The sequence below is a fragment of the Nilaparvata lugens genome, chromosome 7 (assembly GCF_014356525.2).
Source record: "Nilaparvata lugens isolate BPH chromosome 7, ASM1435652v1, whole genome shotgun sequence".
Classification (NCBI taxonomy): domain Eukaryota; kingdom Metazoa; phylum Arthropoda; class Insecta; order Hemiptera; family Delphacidae; genus Nilaparvata; species Nilaparvata lugens.
Genome location: NC_052510.1, coordinates 53,255,445 through 53,273,040, shown reverse-complemented (window position 1 = coordinate 53,273,040; position 17,596 = coordinate 53,255,445). Strand labels below are relative to the sequence as shown.

Sequence of the window (17,596 nt, the reverse complement as noted above, 5' to 3'; positions counted from 1 at the left end):
AAATATCATCAACTTGGGCTGCCAGATTAGGCAGCTGTACAGAAGGCAGAAACAGAACGACGTCCGAAGTCTAGGGAAGAGAAGAGAAGAAACTGTCTCTAATTCTCGGATGTGTTTGTGATTGCTGCTAAATTTTATTTATTGTGTATTTATATAATGGCTGATACTACTGTTGATGCAACTCGTCGATTAAATGTTAAAAAGCAAACGTTGGACGATGCATACGCGGCTCCAGCTAATTTTCTGGAAATTGACGTTGTTAATCCAATAACCCACGGTGTAGCAAAAAAGAGGTACACGGATTATGAAGTTAGAATGAGGGTGAGTAATTCAATAATTATTCAAATTACACGTTAATTTTTTATCACTTCAAATTAAAATCTACCTTCATAGACCTATATCTTGTGTCCAATCTAAAAAGTAAACAGGGTTTTCCAAGTAAATTTATTTGTCCTTGAACATTAGACAGGTAGTAAATTGTTAAATTTTGTAAGAATATGTAGATTTGTATTAGCAATTAATAGTTATTTTATGTCACAAAAACTAATTTCAAATTTTATCTTCTGTACTATTTTGTGTTGTCTCAACAGGAAGCTATTCTAACCTGACTACGGCTTACTGAAATCAAAATAAGTTTCAATTTCCTTGGATTTCTCTATTACATATAATTTATTTATTTTATTGGTCTTATTTTCAACTGTGCTTTGTATGCTAGTAATTTTATTTATATTTTTTTTTTGATTATTGAATCAAACTATTCTTAAAACATCAAACAGACTGTCCATTTCTTATCACTTGTTACTTAGACCACTTGTTGTCTTCTTCATATTTATAGAACTGGGAATTTTCCAGTTCACTTTCCATCTTTTGGAATTTACAACCATATTTAAGACCATGTTGCTAACTGATAGGTAACTTTCAATGCAAAAACGCTTTTGTTCTGGATTAATTTGAATTCCTTGAGCAGTCACTCATGTTGTAGATTAAGCAGGTGAGTCGTTAATTCTTGTGAGCCTGTGTTGCTTTCTGTAGAGCGATGTCATTCTCATTTCTTGTGTAGTGATCATGTCGTATCACTAAAGATCAGCCTGCCTTCCTGGACAGGATTCGGCTTCTAGGATTTATGATGAGAACACTGTATACAGTCCGTGTCTTATAGCTTTGTCTATCAGCAGAGAGCCACTAGTCTACAATACCAACCGTTCAAAAACAATGAACATCTGTAGGGAGCTTCCTCCTTCTAGTGATCTAGGTACTCTGGAGCATATTTTTTTTAAGTAGGAATATCACCCCGCGAATTATGCCTTGCGTATATGCCGTTTCAAATATCAAGGAGGCAAAGCTTACTATAGGGACGCGTACTATAAGATCCCTAAACCGCCTCAGAGCTGAATGTGCCTGCACAAGAGAAAACAGCACAACCTGGAGGCAGATTGACGACCTGTACTGCAACTGTGGTGATATACAGTCAGATGACTACTTCTTAAAATGTTGTCTTGCTCCAGAATGCACGAGGCATGACCTCTTCACTCTGATTATTAGAGGAAGTTCGAACTTGAAATCTGTTTTAATACGGGCCTTTGAGTTTCACCAGAGGCTTCTCTAAAGCTTGCTACAGTAACTGAATAACCTTAACGTGCGTACAGATATACGCGCCGCGAACATGAGCAATTCACTTTTAATCAGCTGACTATATCTGTATTTCTACAGAAACGGTAAGATACAGTTATAAAAAGCTTGGCATCAGCTGATTAAAAGTGAATTGCTCATGTTCGCGGCGCTTATATCTGTACGCACCTTTAAATGATAAAGCTGTTGAAACAGTGGATTATTACTCAAATATTGGCATATAGAATCAAATGATACTAATACTATACTGGGTGAAAAGTATCATGCAGTGCTCCATTATATTTTTCTTGAGTATGGTTCTCAGTGCTCTCTTCTGGATAGGTAGTACTCTATCCAGCTTCGTTTGTGGTACATATACCCATGCCACAATCCCGTACTTATAAAAGGTATAAGAGGTATTTAAGGTATAAGAGGTATTTTAAAAGGAGTGTTAAGGTGCAATTCCTTAGTAGCGATTCGGGCCGCGCGGCTAGAGCCGCCGCCGTTGGAGCACATGACTTTGAATTCTGAATTCTCCAGATTCAGTGAGTGATTCATTAGATATGAATCATAAAATCAATATAGTATAGTATATAATAAACTTCCAGTTTATCTGCCGCCATAATGTTCATATAACATGAAAATCCAATGAATAATCGAATCGAATGAATTCATAGGTCAAGTGCTCCAGCTGCGCCAGCTCTAACTACGCGGCTCGAGTCGTCGCTAAGAAATTGCACCTTTGGTCTATGAGCACAGTTTTGTCAGCGAAGAGTATGCAGTGGCTTCAGTATTGACCCCTGCGGTACACCTTTTTACACTTTTCTTAATGAGGATCTGTTGATGATTTAGTAAATCAGTATATTCAGTACATGACAGGCAGTCGCCAGACAGACTTCGTCAAAGATTAAACAATTAATACACAAATAACTAGAGATGGCTGCAGATAGGTCGTTTCATGTGGCTCTGTAGATGGACTGCAATACTAAATCATGAAACAATCTCAAACTGTTCCACAAGTACAGAGTGAGTACAGAGGGTATCTGATGAGTTTCTCATGTACCAGCCTACAGAACATCCCATGCTCCAGCTCACGAACACAAATCGGCAGTCTGTTAAAAAAAATTCAGCGTCCGTAAGGGGTAGCATTCATGTGCTTTCGATATTCTGGAGTAGGGTAGGTGAATGTTGTCCCGTCTCCTGGTATTGTGATGGTGCAGCTGGCCCTGATGGAATTTTGTTTTCGATGGTTCACTATGCTCCCAATATAGTCTTCTAACCGTTGTTAAGGTTTTCCTCTGATTTTAAAATTCTCAGTTTCTGTTCGAGCAAGACAATGTTAAGGGTGTCCAAGACGTTTTGGAGGCCAATAAATAGATCTGAGAGTTTTCCTCCCAGAATTCGCTAATATTACAATGTTATTTTACAGCTCCGAGATAGCTGTTACTTTCCCAAAGTCTTTCGGGAAATCACATTGATGTACTGAACGTAGGCTGTTGTATTCAAGGAGTGCAATTAGTCGATTAATTTAGATTTTCTTTGAATGAGTCTTGACTCCCGAGTCATCAGTGGGCGAGGATAACCTTAGTATGGAGTCACAGTCATAGCATGTCGTTTCATATATTCAACACTATTATTTGCATTGCCATTGTTGTATTTTGTCCCTGCGGGCAATTGTTGATTGATTTTTATGTGGTCGTTAATATTGGCTTGTAATATTGAGTACTTTCTGACTTGTCTGTGGTAGAAATATGTAAAAGGGGACCAATTCTTGCCTGTGGTCAACTTAGGTTTCAACTTGTTGACCGAACGAAGTGAGGTCTAAGATTCAAGTCGATGGTTTGGCATTTCTCTTAATGTTTATATGTTCATATATTTATATGTTGCGGATTTACGGCGAAACGCGGTAATAGATTTTCATGAAATTTGACAGGTATGTTCCTTTTTTAATTGCGCGTCGACGTATATACAAGGTTTTTGGAAATTTTGCATTTCAAGGATAATATATAAGGAAAAAGGAGCCTCCGTCATACGCCAATATTAGAGTAAAAATCAGACTATAGAATTATTCATCATAAATCAGCTGACAAGTGATTACACAGATGTGTGGAGAAGCCAGTCTATTACTGTATTTGTATAAGGTCTATAGTTTCAATCAAATACATTAAAGAGGTATGCTGGGTTTACACCAAAGTTATTAACAAAATGGTTATAACTTAATCCTTATAGATTCTTTTAGATTGAACGGAAGTTGACAAACACATATGTTCATCATGTGTATGATAAGTTATGTTCAATCTAATATAATCTAAAAGGATTGAGTTATTAACATTTTTTTAATAAATTTGGTCTAATCGCAGCTTTAAGGTCTTTGGTTTCAATATTTTGTTTTGCAGTCATGGAATAATATCATCAGTGCGTGCCCATCAGTATCAATATTCTCACATTCGAATATAATATTTTTGATTCTAAAAAATTAGTTTTCATCAGATAGAAAGATCATCACGGAACTGGATAAATTATATCATATGAAATGCAAATTCAAACGTGAACTGAGTTTGTTAACATTTAAAACAGTTGGCATCTGGTACTTGTGGATGAGAATACTGCGTGAGGTCTAATGTTCACAGAACTACTAGTATAATGCTCTTGAGACTTAGAAACTCCAAAAATAAATTCGTGTGATAAAGGGTACAAAAATGAGTGTGATTGTTCATTGGCGAGGGTGGTTGCTGATTGTTCGGGAGGTCAAGTCTGAGCACTCGGGACTCCACTCCGGATGGTTGACCGGGCAGCATAACTTTTATCTTTACCTCTATCTGCTGTATTATCACTTAGATCCCATCTTTAGCTGAGGATAAATTCATCTCTGTCATTCCTCCCTCACCCACAAATAAGCCTGGAGCTCATGCGGGTATTATCCTCAGCAAAATGAAACTTCACATCTAGTATTCCTTACATCGGGGTTGTACTATCGCCATTTCCATACATAATCTGGAGTGGATCATTTTGTTATGAATAATATGTATATCACATACATTTCCATTTATTTAACGGTTGCTATGATAACATATGTAATTGTATAGTATATTATGGTAAATCAATTCCAAATAGTAGAGATCAGTATTTGAATAATGACACAACTTCCTCAATGAAACCGAGAAAGAATTTGATTCAACGAATCACCCGTCTAGACTTATTGTTTGATTTCTTCATTTGCTTTGAACAAATATTTAATTATTCAGTGGATGATCTGTAATTCACCGTTAGGAATCAAAGATCAAAGAACTCTATACTCGTTCCCATCTGCTATTGTTACTTTGTTCTCATTTCTTGCCGTCTGTGAAGGGTCTGTCGAGTTTTCAGATCGATGTAGTAGTAGGTAAATGAGTTTCTCCTTTAGTGACAAAACCTGAATGCTTTGTCTTCTTTTTATCTTGTCCAATGATTGATTCATCATAATGTAATGAAAATTATTTTAATGTCAAGAATGTGTAGATAATTACGTGAAGTTTGTGGAATTCGATTCTTGAGGAACTGGATAATAATAATATCGAGTGACCTGGCTGGCTCAGGTCTGGTGTCAGAGTTTTCAGGTCGCAACTGATCAATTTCAGGGTCTCTGACATGACCTAACGACTGCTTTTCAGGCAGCCGGGAACTGGATAAATCACTATGTCTGCTCATCGAAAGGAAAGACAACAACATATTGTTTGCGTTCGTTCAAAAAAGTATAAAAGTAGGGATTCATATGAGCTAGGTTATGAGTCATTGCTTTATATTAATATTTACAGAAGTGCAAATTTGTTTTGTCTCTTCTTTCGATGAAACTATAGATTCTACACAACAAATATTTCAGAAATATCCACAATAAAATATTTTCTAATGTACAGTACCATATGGATATACTATATTGTTGCTGGTTTCTACACTAATAGGCCTCATCCATAACACTGTGTACATTGAATGTACTATAGCATTCAAATTCATTTGTAGAAGATTATTTTACTAATGATCAACTGTATTGTTACACAGTATATTCTATCAATTTTTGTAGCATCTGTATCTTTTTGTGAAATATTGTGATATTGATACGCATATTTCATATCTACATACATTACCGTATAATTATTATAAAATGATTTCCAAAGAAATCAATAAGATTAAAATAAAGCAAATAAACAAAATAATGGAATGAAAGTGAGAAGTAGTAGGAATGAATTTGTAATCAATCACTTGTTAATAGAAATGTTATTCCTTATCTAACCGCCTCCCCCTTTGAGATAACTTTTCAGGAACGATCAATTTTAGACACACATTACTATTTCGGCTTACATTCAACACTATTTTCCTTATTTTCGAATTATGTACCGTACGTCATTTTCTGTGTGAACCCTATAAAACGTAAACTACTGCCTGACAATTATTATTTCTCAATTTTTTTATATTCACAGAGGATAATTAATTGAACAAATGATTGAATGGTATGCTTTATTTAATCCAAACTGCGATATTTATAATCTTGAATTTTATAATTTAAAACATAATTATAAAGGCTAATAAAATCAACTTTATCCTTCTTGAATAAAGTTCTGATTACAGCTGCAATGAGTCCTTTAAAACTAACCCTATACCAATGCATAAAACCAGCCGAAATAACTTATGTTACAAATTCATTAAAATAGATTGAGTACGAGTAGAAATGTATCAAGTTTCATGAAAATGTCTCACCAGACATTCAATTATCATGATATTTGATATTTAGCTTGTATTTTTTTCTACAGCTTGATTTCAATTGAGTGTGAAAAATGGTATAGTAATCCCAAACTTTGTGCATTTAAAGCAAGGTTGAAGCTGTGAACAATGAAACTCTGTTGAATTGAAAATTAGTTGAGGCAAATCTAAACTGCTTCTAAATCGAATTACAGAGTTTATCTTCTAAGAGGTGTTCGCGTTCTTGAATCTTGAGGTTTTCACCTTTCCTTCAATAAGAGAATGAGAAAGTCTAGAATTTTATTGTAAAACCTTGAAGAACTACAGAAAAACTCTAGTCAAGTAATAAATGGGGCTTCTTTTTTGTTATGTCATCAATTTGTGTTGGTATTTTACTTACATAAAGCTATTGAGCTGAATTCGCTGAAGAATACATTTACGTAATTGGCCATGGCATTTCACAAACTGCATTTCCAGCTCTAAATTTCAATAATTTCCTCTTTCAGTTTCATTTTTATTCATGAAATATTTTTAAAATGATTTAATGTTTGATTCACATGAATTATCGATGTCGATTCTGCATGTTCCATGTTTTAAAATATTTAACCTGTTCAGCCAATTAGAAGTTTCAGGATGTTAATTTTCGAGCTAATCCATATTTAATTGTTATTTTCATTCAAACATTGGATATCACTCAAAATGTTTTGGGTTTATTAAAAATTGAATGTCTTACGTTTATTTACGTATTATTTTCAACTGCTATTAATGTTAGGACAAATTCAAAAAATATTCTAGATGTTATAAGAAAATATTATGTTTTCTCAAAGTTTCTAAAGTAATCATCATCATTATTGTAAGAAATGTAATAATTATTATGTTGTCATAGCTTTGTTATGTTTGCGTCAAATGTGAAATTAAAGAATTCTTATCATGGATTTTGTTCACTGCGTTATTCAATCGGAATTCAGTGCTGTAATAAATCAAACATCCATCCCGTGCGATATGAAAATTAAGTTCATTCTAGTCTAGTTTCCATCAGAAATGTATGAGCTAGAATATATTATAAAAAAACATTAATTTCTATTTTTGTTGAAACAAAACTTATTATATTTGACCAATTCACATTCTAAATAGTACATGCTTTTAGCATCTGCTGCAGACAGCACCATGCTTAGCGCAGCTAACTTACAAACTCCTCTGGATATTGAGAGTATAATTAGATTGAGGATAGTTTTATTGGAATAAGATATCTAATTCACAATTAAGTGTTATTTCTATACAATACAATAGAAAATCATGCTATTAATAAATACAGTATAAATACTATCTATTTGCATGTTCTTCATAAATTGGTTGTAAGTTAATTCTATTATTTTTTCTCTTACAGACGAATCTACCAGTTTTCAAAGTGAAGGAATCTAGTGTCAGAAGGCGATATAGTGATTTCGAATGGCTGAGGAATGAATTGGAGAGGGACAGTAAGGTAGGAACATTTTCAACCTTTTCTTTAGGCTACTTATTTATGTATCATACTCAATCAACTTAAGGACAAACAAACAGACTACAGTCCAAAACTTCTTTTTATCTCAATTTCATAAATCTTAAATTTTTAATCATTTTCAGAATAATTTCTGCAGCGTAATTGAATAGGAAATCATGTCGGTGAAAGTTATTAACGGATTCTGATTCACATAATATTACGAAATAGTAAAAACATTGATAGACAATGCTAACTGTTCTGTTATTTTGGCATGCATTCAAAAGGTGCTGGCTTTGCATTTATTGATTCCACTAAGCTAGCTTTCTTCAAATTGGTGGATTCATTTCTCTGCTATGAGCCAACTTGAACCCATTGACCTTGTTCATATCAGACATGGATTTTTCCAGCTTAATTTTCTGGTGAAGTTCAGAAGAAATTTGAAGATCTGGAGGAATGGGGGTTTGAGTCGAATTCATTGCTGCTTTTACTTAAAATTGGATACAAATCATGAAGTGTAAACATAACCTATTTTTGGACAATTTCTATCTAAATATGGGAATTTTATTTATTTATTTGAATGTTACAACAGTAGCCTATCCCTCTAGCTGTAAGCTATTTGAGGGATATATAAAAATAATCCATGACCTACATAAAATAAAACAATCAATAACAATAGTTCTGTTTTCATAATCGACCTGATTATATTTCTTCATTTTTTTTAAGGGAACAGTTTTGGGCTTCAAGCCTGTTGTTCCTTTCCCAATCATCCATAGTTGAGAATGATATTGTATCTATCAATGTACCTATAAATAAATAACTATAACCTGAAACTTTTTCATTCCAACTAAATTTTACAACTGCTCTCATTAGGCTACAAGAAATGTTATTAATATAGACATGTGCATAATTTATAGAAAGATAATCTTTTATAAATCCACTGCGTTTCGAAACAATGATCAACTGAACTTGTTACCTCCCAAATCTTGTTCTTCTATAAAATTAATTTTATTAATTTTAATATTATTAATTAAATTATTAATTTTATTGTGTATTGTCTGCAGATTGTTGTACCACCTTTACCCGGTAAAGCCTGGAAACGTCAAATGCCATTCAGGGGTGATGATGGCATTTTCGAAGAAGACTTCATTGAGGACAGGCGGAAGGGCCTAGAAACATTCGTCAACAAGTAAGATCTAATTTTCTTTATAATTTCACAAATTGTTTATTTGATTAGATTGTTTTTCTTCCATTATATAGGGTGGACCTCAGGAAAAGGACGGTTTTGAATCTCGAATTTCTTGGCGGCTGGTGGAGGGGAAAACGCGTCAAGGTCACTCGACTCCCCACAACTTGTCATTTAGTCGCTATAATGCCGCTATGGTTGTTAGCTCATCGTTTGCAAATTTAAAAAAAGTTGTGAATCAGCAGTATTTGAAACTCAACTCAACTTCCAAAGCCGAATAACGACAGTTCTTTTTATTAGCAACGCCATTCAAATGAAAATGAGCTTGATACTCATTGACACCGTCAATTCTTCAATTCGAAAATGTGTAACATTTCACCAGAAAATGTATGACATTGTTCTTAGTCCACTGGCTTCAACTTTTGATTACTAATTCACCACTTTTTACTTTCCTTGTCCTAGGTAAAGAAAGTATTGCTTTCCGAAAAAAATTAAGGTACCCCAATTACAAAATCTCTATACGGTACATTTCAAGGACCCCTGAGTCCAAAAATGTGGTTTTTGGGTATTGGTCTGTATGTGTGTGTGAGTGCGTGTGTGTGTGTGTGTGTATGTGAATGTGTGTCTGTGTACACGATATCTCATCTCCCAAATAACGGAATGACTTGGAATTTGGAACTTAAGGTCCTTACAATATAAGGATCCGACACGAACAATTTCGATCAAATGCAATTCAAGATGGCGGCGAAAATGGCGAAAATGTTGTCAAAAACAGGGGTTTTCGCGATTTTCTTGATCAAATTTATATCTAAAATTGTCATTGATAAGCTCTATCAACTGCCACAAGTCCCATATCTGTAAAAATTTCAGGAGCTCTGCCTCATCTATGCAAAGTTTGATTTTAGATTCCGAATTACCAGGCTTCAGATACAATTTAAACAAAACATTCTACTGGAAAAGATTGAGCTTGGAAATCTCTACAATTAATGTTCAGTAACATTTTTACCTAAAATTGAAAATAAGCTCGAAATTCGAGAAAAAGTGATTATTCAATTGCAAACTGTTGGCAACTGTTGATTCTATTAAATCATTCACTATGAAGAGATAGCAGACTTAGTGTGTCTCCAGCATTATTGTTCTGTCACCAGCTGGCTCAGATGTGTGAATTGTAGACTTGAGATGCGCGTGAACACTAGCGTCAGGTGATCAATTTTCTTAACGGCAAGGAAATTTGTGTGAGTGCGCCACACCAGATTTTTATAAATGTGTCATATGCAAACACGGGATAATCTTTCGACCACAGCGGCCTAATAGCGACTAATGTGTCATTTGCATTGTAAATGAAATAAATTAATAAATGAAATGGCAAGTGGTGGGGAGTCGAGTGACCTTGACGGCACGTTTCCCCCTCCACCAGCCAACAATTACTGTCCGTTTCCCGTTTTTTGTCATTCGTTAATTCTGAGAGAAATATATTCATTGACCTATAAGAGAGTGTAAGCCACATGAGGCGTTTCTCAGACGAGTCGGCAGGGCAGGAACGCCAACCCAATCAGCCAATCGGAGAGCTGCCTGCCCTGCCGAATCGTCTGAAAAACGTCTCATGTGTCTTGGCCCTTTATTCAATTTTTCTGCTAGAATAAAACTTTATCAGCCCATTGATATCTTAGCTTCATAATGGAGAGTTTTTCAATTTATTGATGTGAATTATTATGAATGTGAATGATATGAGTAGGCTAATTGAATTATTGTTAACTCTTTTATTCCATTGATATCTTAGCTTCGTAATGAAGAGCTTTTCAATGTGTTCCATTGTAACTTCTCTACATGTAAATTTTAATATCGGTTGGACACGTTAAACTGTCGGTCCCGTTTGAAGTATGAGGATAGTTTCACACTCATTCGGTTCGTTTCGTTTTCAGCAAATTCCGATAAGTGTGAAACGGTAATTCGGTTTGAATTCGGTACCGAATAGCAACCGCATAGCACCGAACGCCCCCTCGACACGAATAGGTTTCATCATATTCGAATTCGTTGCTAGGGAAACAGGAAAAAACAAAGTCTTTTACACACGCTTGCCTTTGTTGTTTTTATTTTAACCTGATATCGTGATTATCTGTTTCAAAATTTTTGACAAAAAGTCAAAATCATATGGTCAATTAATTACTGTTAGTTCACAGGAACTTTTTTTTCAATGAATAGTTTGCTGAAAAATATGAAAGATATAAACTCAGGGAAATTTTTTTCCACGAATATTACATTATTTCATCAATGGAGAGAAGAGATGAAGTTTATATACCATGTGTCAAAAAAGGATAAAATTTTCAATTTGAAAAATAATCTCTCTGAACATCCAAAATTAACATAATCAAAAAGAAACTATTCAAATAATTCACAATTTTTAATCAACTTTAAAATTTTGTTGTTCAAGAAATAACATCTTACAATTTAACACCAGCTGTTATATTTAAATATACCAGCATGAACCGTGAAAATCCAAACACAGGTATGTTTGAGAAGAACATACCTAATTAGAGCCGTACGAATTAAAACCTGACATGTATGAAAGCCTCTTCGTTTTCGGTAACGAACCGAACCGAATGAAACCGAATGCGTGTGAAGCTAGCCTAACAGTCGTAGTGCCCATTGACGGCTTAAATTATATATTCAGGCGAAATGGGACCTTCCGGCAAGGGACTCCCCACCAACAAAAGATTTTTATGAAATCAATTTGATTTTTTGTTGTTTTTTGTAGAATAGCCGGGCACCCGCTGGCTCAGAACGAGCGCTGCCTGCATATGTTCCTGCAGGAGCCGGTCATTGATAAAAACTACGTGCCCGGAAAAATACGCAACGCATGAGAGCATATCGTAAACATTATTTTATCAATGGTCGTGTGTGCGTAATTGACGTCATTGACTCTATCTGAGGGCAGGTAATGTCTCGAGATGCCATACTCCTCAACACCCTGCAGCTATCCAATGTCATTTTCGGTTATGTTGCAAATTGGTTTCCGGCATCTGCAATCTCTTTCTGAATGTGTCAGCAGTTTTTGAGTATAGCCATAATGATTTGAGTAAAACCATAGTCAAATCCATAATTATTCTGAAAATTTCAATTAGTTGTCTTAATGTTATAATTGATTTTAAGCTCACTTCGAGAAAAGTATAAGAATAGATAAAATTATATAATTTTTAAACTGTAAAATTGATATCAATCAGTTTTTCATTCATAGTAACAAATCGATTTCAAGCTCACTCCAATTAAATATTGGAATCGTAGATTATTTCTGATCATTTAAGTTCCTGAAACTTATTTCAGTTTTTAGCTTGGAGTATTATCCAATTCGCCTTGATGAAAATAAATTTTGAATGAATGAAACTGTTTTATCTCATTTCAATGATATTATATCAGGTTTTAATAAGTTGTATACAGTGGTTCAATGGAAATGCAATAGGGAATATAATAAAGAAATATATTGTTAAACTTTTTTAATCGACTTTTCAATTTAGATAATCAATTTGGTTTTAAGCTTTATCCAGTTTTAAAATCACTAAGTAGTATATTTTGATTTGAATTAGTTAACAGGTTTAATTTCAATTAAACGATTAAGAGTTCGTGAACTCTTTTATAGAAATATTCAGTATCATAATACACATTGGTGTAACATTCTACCTATCTCTGTTGGCGCATTGATGCATCTTGTGTGATCATTTATGATGCGTGATTTCCTCCAAGTATACATTACTATTATTTTGTTATCTCTTGGATAACATTCTGTTTTAGATTAGTTAAGTATCGTATAACTAGTGATATTATAAAATTTTATAGAATCGATATTATTTTGTATATTTTGAGTTATGAGTTCAATTATTATCTATAACTTTTTCTTTGTCATGCAGTAGTCATTTCCTTCTTCACCCAAAGATAGATAACGGCCCTTTCCAAAATGTTTGAATTTAACATTTCGTTGTTTCAGTTGATTAGAAGTAAACTTAACACAACAGTGTTAATCTTTTTCGGAATCATACCAAACAGGGTGAAAGCATTAAAACGTATTATAATTTACATAATGTGATACTTCCGATGTTCACTTAGTTTTTACTCTATTCCAAATGGCTCTACATTATTGAACAATTAGTTTATTAATTTTACAAATTTCCAGAAATTGACCTGACAATGTATTTGTCTGATTGATAGTCTGCTTCTAAACTACTAAATTATGTTGAAAAGGTTATGGTTAAAGATATGCATTGTCTGAGCAAACATTGTTATACATTTTAGAAACGTATCCCTGCGGCAAATTGATAAGTATCATCAACACACCCTCCATCATAGGACGGGTTTCCATAGCAATCGCGTCATTGCGATTGTCCAAGATGGAGGGTGTCCTTCTCGAGGTACCTTTCAAAGTTCCAGGATTTGGAGCCGAAGAGTAAAGTTTGTTTTTTGACTTTTTATCTTGAGGTCCATCATTTTTATTCATGTTTTAACCACTCGGGAAAAATTATGGACATTTAGGAAACAACTTTCCTCTTCGGCTTCAAATCCTGGTACTTCCAAAGGTTACCACTCGGGAAAAACAAGAATAAAAATGATTGACAATTTGATGACATCAAGATAATAAAAAGTAAGAAAATAAACCTCACTCTTCGGCTTCAAATCCTGGTACCTCGAGAAGGACACCCACCATCTTGGACAATCGCAATGACACAATTACTATGGGAAGCCGTCCTGTGATGGAGGGTATAATCTCTATTTTATTCATATAAAGGAGCCAAATACATCACATTTATGATTTTCAGTCCCATCTCTAATTCTATTCTAATTTGTTAAGTTTATGATTATTATTCTTCATGGAAAACTCAACTGTCTCCCTCATTATATTGTACTGGTGTGGTTAAAAATTTGATATTATTCAGTTAGCACTATGTATCTGTTTTAATTATTATTTCAAAAACCTATGTTATCTATATGTTTTATTAAGAAATTGAGTTTACTCAGAATCAAATTAGTTTCTTCGATTTATATCAGTTCCACAAACATTCACATCAAATGTACAGTTATATAATTATATTATATTTTTAGTGAATTCAAATAGTAGTTACTATAATTCCAGCTTTGTAAATATATATTTTGTTTTGTCATGATGGAATTAGATTTCACACTATAATAAATACTGTGTATATTTCATAGTTTGTGATTTTGTTATTTTTATAAAAAATTATATTTCAATAGTATGTATGAAAAGATGGAATTTAATAATTCAGCAGCAATCATGTCCGGGAATAAAAGAAAGAAACATGTATGAAATATATTCTCTATTTATTACTGTGCCAGTTATAACTGGTTCTCTTATGTTTAAAAATGTTGAGCAATCTCAATTGTGAATCAATTGGAATTTATTATGTAATTTTATATTGTCAGTAATATAATAGATATGTATCAATTCAAGGAAGTAGTTTGTCTGTTCCTGTGTCTGTCATAGCTATTTATATACTATAATAAAGGAAAGAACTGGCTTATACACGTACGGGATAGGGAAATTATGTGTGACGCATCATCACGTCTGAACTACTGGACTGGTTAACTTGAAAATTTCATATTATAGATTCTTAATTAAGCGAGGATGGTGCTAGGCCTATTTCAAACTCTTCAAGATTCCACTCGGGTCAAGTTTTCAGCTTGTCAAGTTTTAAAATAGACCCTTGCGGAGCACGGGTTACCTGCTAGTGTTACATAAAAACCATTCTCCTGCCACTCATCTATTAGGTCCGTATTTATTATATTGATATAACAGACATTTATAAGAGGTTAGACAGTTCCAGAGAGCCACCAGTGCTGACCGTGTACAAAAAAAAGCTGGGACACCAGGATTGGCGGCCGGGCTGGCGACCCGAGTGAGACACCAGCCGGCTACCAGAATCTAGTATCCCGTGTAAGTGGTTGGCACAAGTAGATCAGAGTTCAGATCACATCCACACTATACTTCGTGTAAATCTTCTTCAGACTTGGAGGAATTTGCGGCGCAGAGAAATGGAGGGAGATCAGCCAATTGCAGTGATTAATAGAGTCATAGGTGGAAGCGTAGTTGTCAATTTGTCGAATAGACTCAGTCGAGTCTGTGATTGCAGAGAGGAAACTTCCTAAGTTTAACATGAGCGCTTGAATACTCACTGGAAATTAGAGAACGCTGGCCGATCGTTACCATCAACCACCTGTCATGCACTATGGCTTTATTTAAGGAGGTAGTGGCTACTACCATAGCCACCTCTAATACAGTCTACCAAATAGCTACCTCTGTATTAGAGGTGGCTATGCTACTACCCAGTCGGTAGACTGCCAAGTCGGTAGGCGAGTATCACGGAGGAGTTTAGCCTGCATTGCTGTGGAACCTCCCCAATTGACCGTGCACCTCGGTCGGGGTATCCAGTTCATCCAGGTCAATTTAAACTAAGCCATGAGAAGACGACCCTTCAGTCTCTGGTCGTGACTTCATCCTTCACTCACAGATCAGAAAAATCACTCATCTTCAAATGCTTATAACTCATGAATAGGAGTGAATTTCGCTATGTGATGACATAGCCTACCTATATTATTGTTCCTCTCGTCAAATAATTGAGTTTGAGCAATTTTAATTTTTGACCATTTTTCAAAAATCCATGATGGATTTTATTATTCACATGGATTTTTTTTATTCATGGATTTCATGAAAAAATACAAATCTCCCAGATTTGGTTGATATTCTGGCAATAAATAGAGGTTGACTATTGTGTTGTGCTATAATATGAGACGTTTCACTACAAAACAGGGTGAGTTATTCACTGAAACATTAAAATCTTTCCTCCGATCAGAGAAATCACTAATCTTCAAATGCTTCTAACTTAAGGATAAGAGTGAATTTCGCCAATGTGACGACATATTATTGTTCCTCTCGTCAAGGAATATCATTCCTGAGAGTTTGAGCAATATTATTTTTTGCAAAATTCCTTGATGTTTTTTTTTTATTCATAGATTTAATCTAAAATACAAATCTCTCAGATTTGGTAGATACTCGGGCTATGAATAGAGGTTGGCCTAACAAGTGTTGTGCTATAACATGAGACGTTTCGCTATAATACAGCATGAGTTATTCACTGAAACATAAAATCGTTCCTCCTCTCATAGATCAGAGAAATCACTCATCTTCAAATGCTTATAACTCATGAATAGAAGTGAATTTATCTAATGTGATGACATATTATTATTGTTCCTCCGTAGTAGTAGTATCCGGTAGGCATGGACGTTTAATCATCTCATCCAAAGACCTTAGAGAGATATAGACCCACAATGCCTATGCCTTCCCAATGATAGCTCTTACTTGAAATTGAAGGCCGCCATTGGGGTATTTTAGCAAGAGATATTAATCTATATATTTGTAATACTATAGATTACAAAGGCATTGGCATGTAATAATCTTATGGGTTGCCCCCTCAATGGCCGATTTCAATTCCAAGTACGACACTAGCGCTGCATGTGAGTCTATGCATCTTTAAGGTCTTTGATATCATCAAATTACCTACACACAAGCAAAAATCTCATAGGGGCATCATCTGCAAAAAAATGGATAATGGTGATTTATCAAGGTAGCCAGTAGCAGACGTCTGTCTCCATGTCTAAATGCAGTCGTGTATTTTTTTCTCCGTATTTATGCTGCTGTGTGGTGCGTTTGCTTGTATCTTTAACCCTGAGATTGAAACTGATATCATTAATTCATCACTGCGCATTCATCAGTTTCTCATTTTCCTTTCAAATTTATTCAAAAGAAACTTATACAATTCAATTAAACCCTTAATTGAAACAAAACATCTCCATTTAATAAAAAATTATAATCTCTTGATTGAAAATAAGAAGGTTGAGAACAACAATTTTTACAGTGGAAGTACGGTATGTTTCAATTTTAAAAATCCAAATGCAGTGCTTGTTGATTTTAGTTATCAGTTTTCTCCACTCAAAGTATTATCTCTTCGGCAATTATGGATGTAGAATATAATTGCATGAAAAAATTAATCAGCACTATTGTATTCCAATATGTATTCCTATGGATGTAGAATATAATTGCATGAAAAAATTAATCAGCACTATTGTATTCCAATAGGGCTACTTGATTTGTTTACTAATAAAATGAGTTCATAGTACCCTTTTCCTTTTTTCAAAACTTTATAAGTTGTGTTTTATATGAAAAAGTATTGAAGAAAGGTACTGTGAAATTATTTCTTCATTAATATGCAATGCATTCCAAGCCACAAGGTTGAAGTAAATATTATTTTGTGAACTCTGGAATTCTTATGCCGTATCTACGTGTTGGCCCAGTCTGCCCATCCTGGTAATTCAACGTAGGTAAATGAAGCCAAACCATCCATCCACACATTGGCGCTGGCCGACATTGGCCTTCGTTGGGCCAACATGTAGATGCGGCATTAAAATGTGATGTTCCATACTTTGTAGTTTTCAATTGTTCTAGCACAAGCTGATTAGCGAGGAGAGACATGGATATCCTGTCCAGTAAATAAAAAAAATCTGGTGTGGTGCACTCACACAACTTTCCTTGCCGTTATGAAAATTGATCAACT

General features: G+C 34.4%; 1 protein-coding gene across 1 annotated transcript; it reads left to right on the top strand.

The window, feature by feature from the left end:
• Window positions 1-28: 28 nt before the first annotated feature.
• Window positions 29-14,438, top strand: LOC111055549 (sorting nexin-12). The gene is made up of 4 exons (XM_022342767.2): window positions 29-321; window positions 7,709-7,804; window positions 8,863-8,987; window positions 11,740-14,438. Exons 1-4 carry the CDS (start codon window positions 157-159, stop codon window positions 11,843-11,845), a joined length of 492 nt encoding a protein of 163 aa, XP_022198459.1. The 5' UTR covers window positions 29-156; the 3' UTR covers window positions 11,846-14,438.
• Window positions 14,439-17,596: the final 3,158 nt, after the last annotated feature.

What these genes read in the sequence shown, in the direction of transcription:
- LOC111055549 (XM_022342767.2), top strand. Translation starts at nt 157, where the DNA reads ATGGCTGATACTACTGTTGATGCAACTCGTCGATTAAATGTTAAAAAG. An exon ending in AATTGGAGAGGGACAGTAAG is followed by an intron (nt 7,805 to 8,862) that starts GTAGGAACATTT and finishes TATTGTCTGCAG; the next exon opens with ATTGTTGTACCACCTTTACC. An exon ending in CTAGAAACATTCGTCAACAA is followed by an intron (nt 8,988 to 11,739) that starts GTAAGATCTAAT and finishes TGTTTTTTGTAG; the next exon opens with AATAGCCGGGCACCCGCTGG.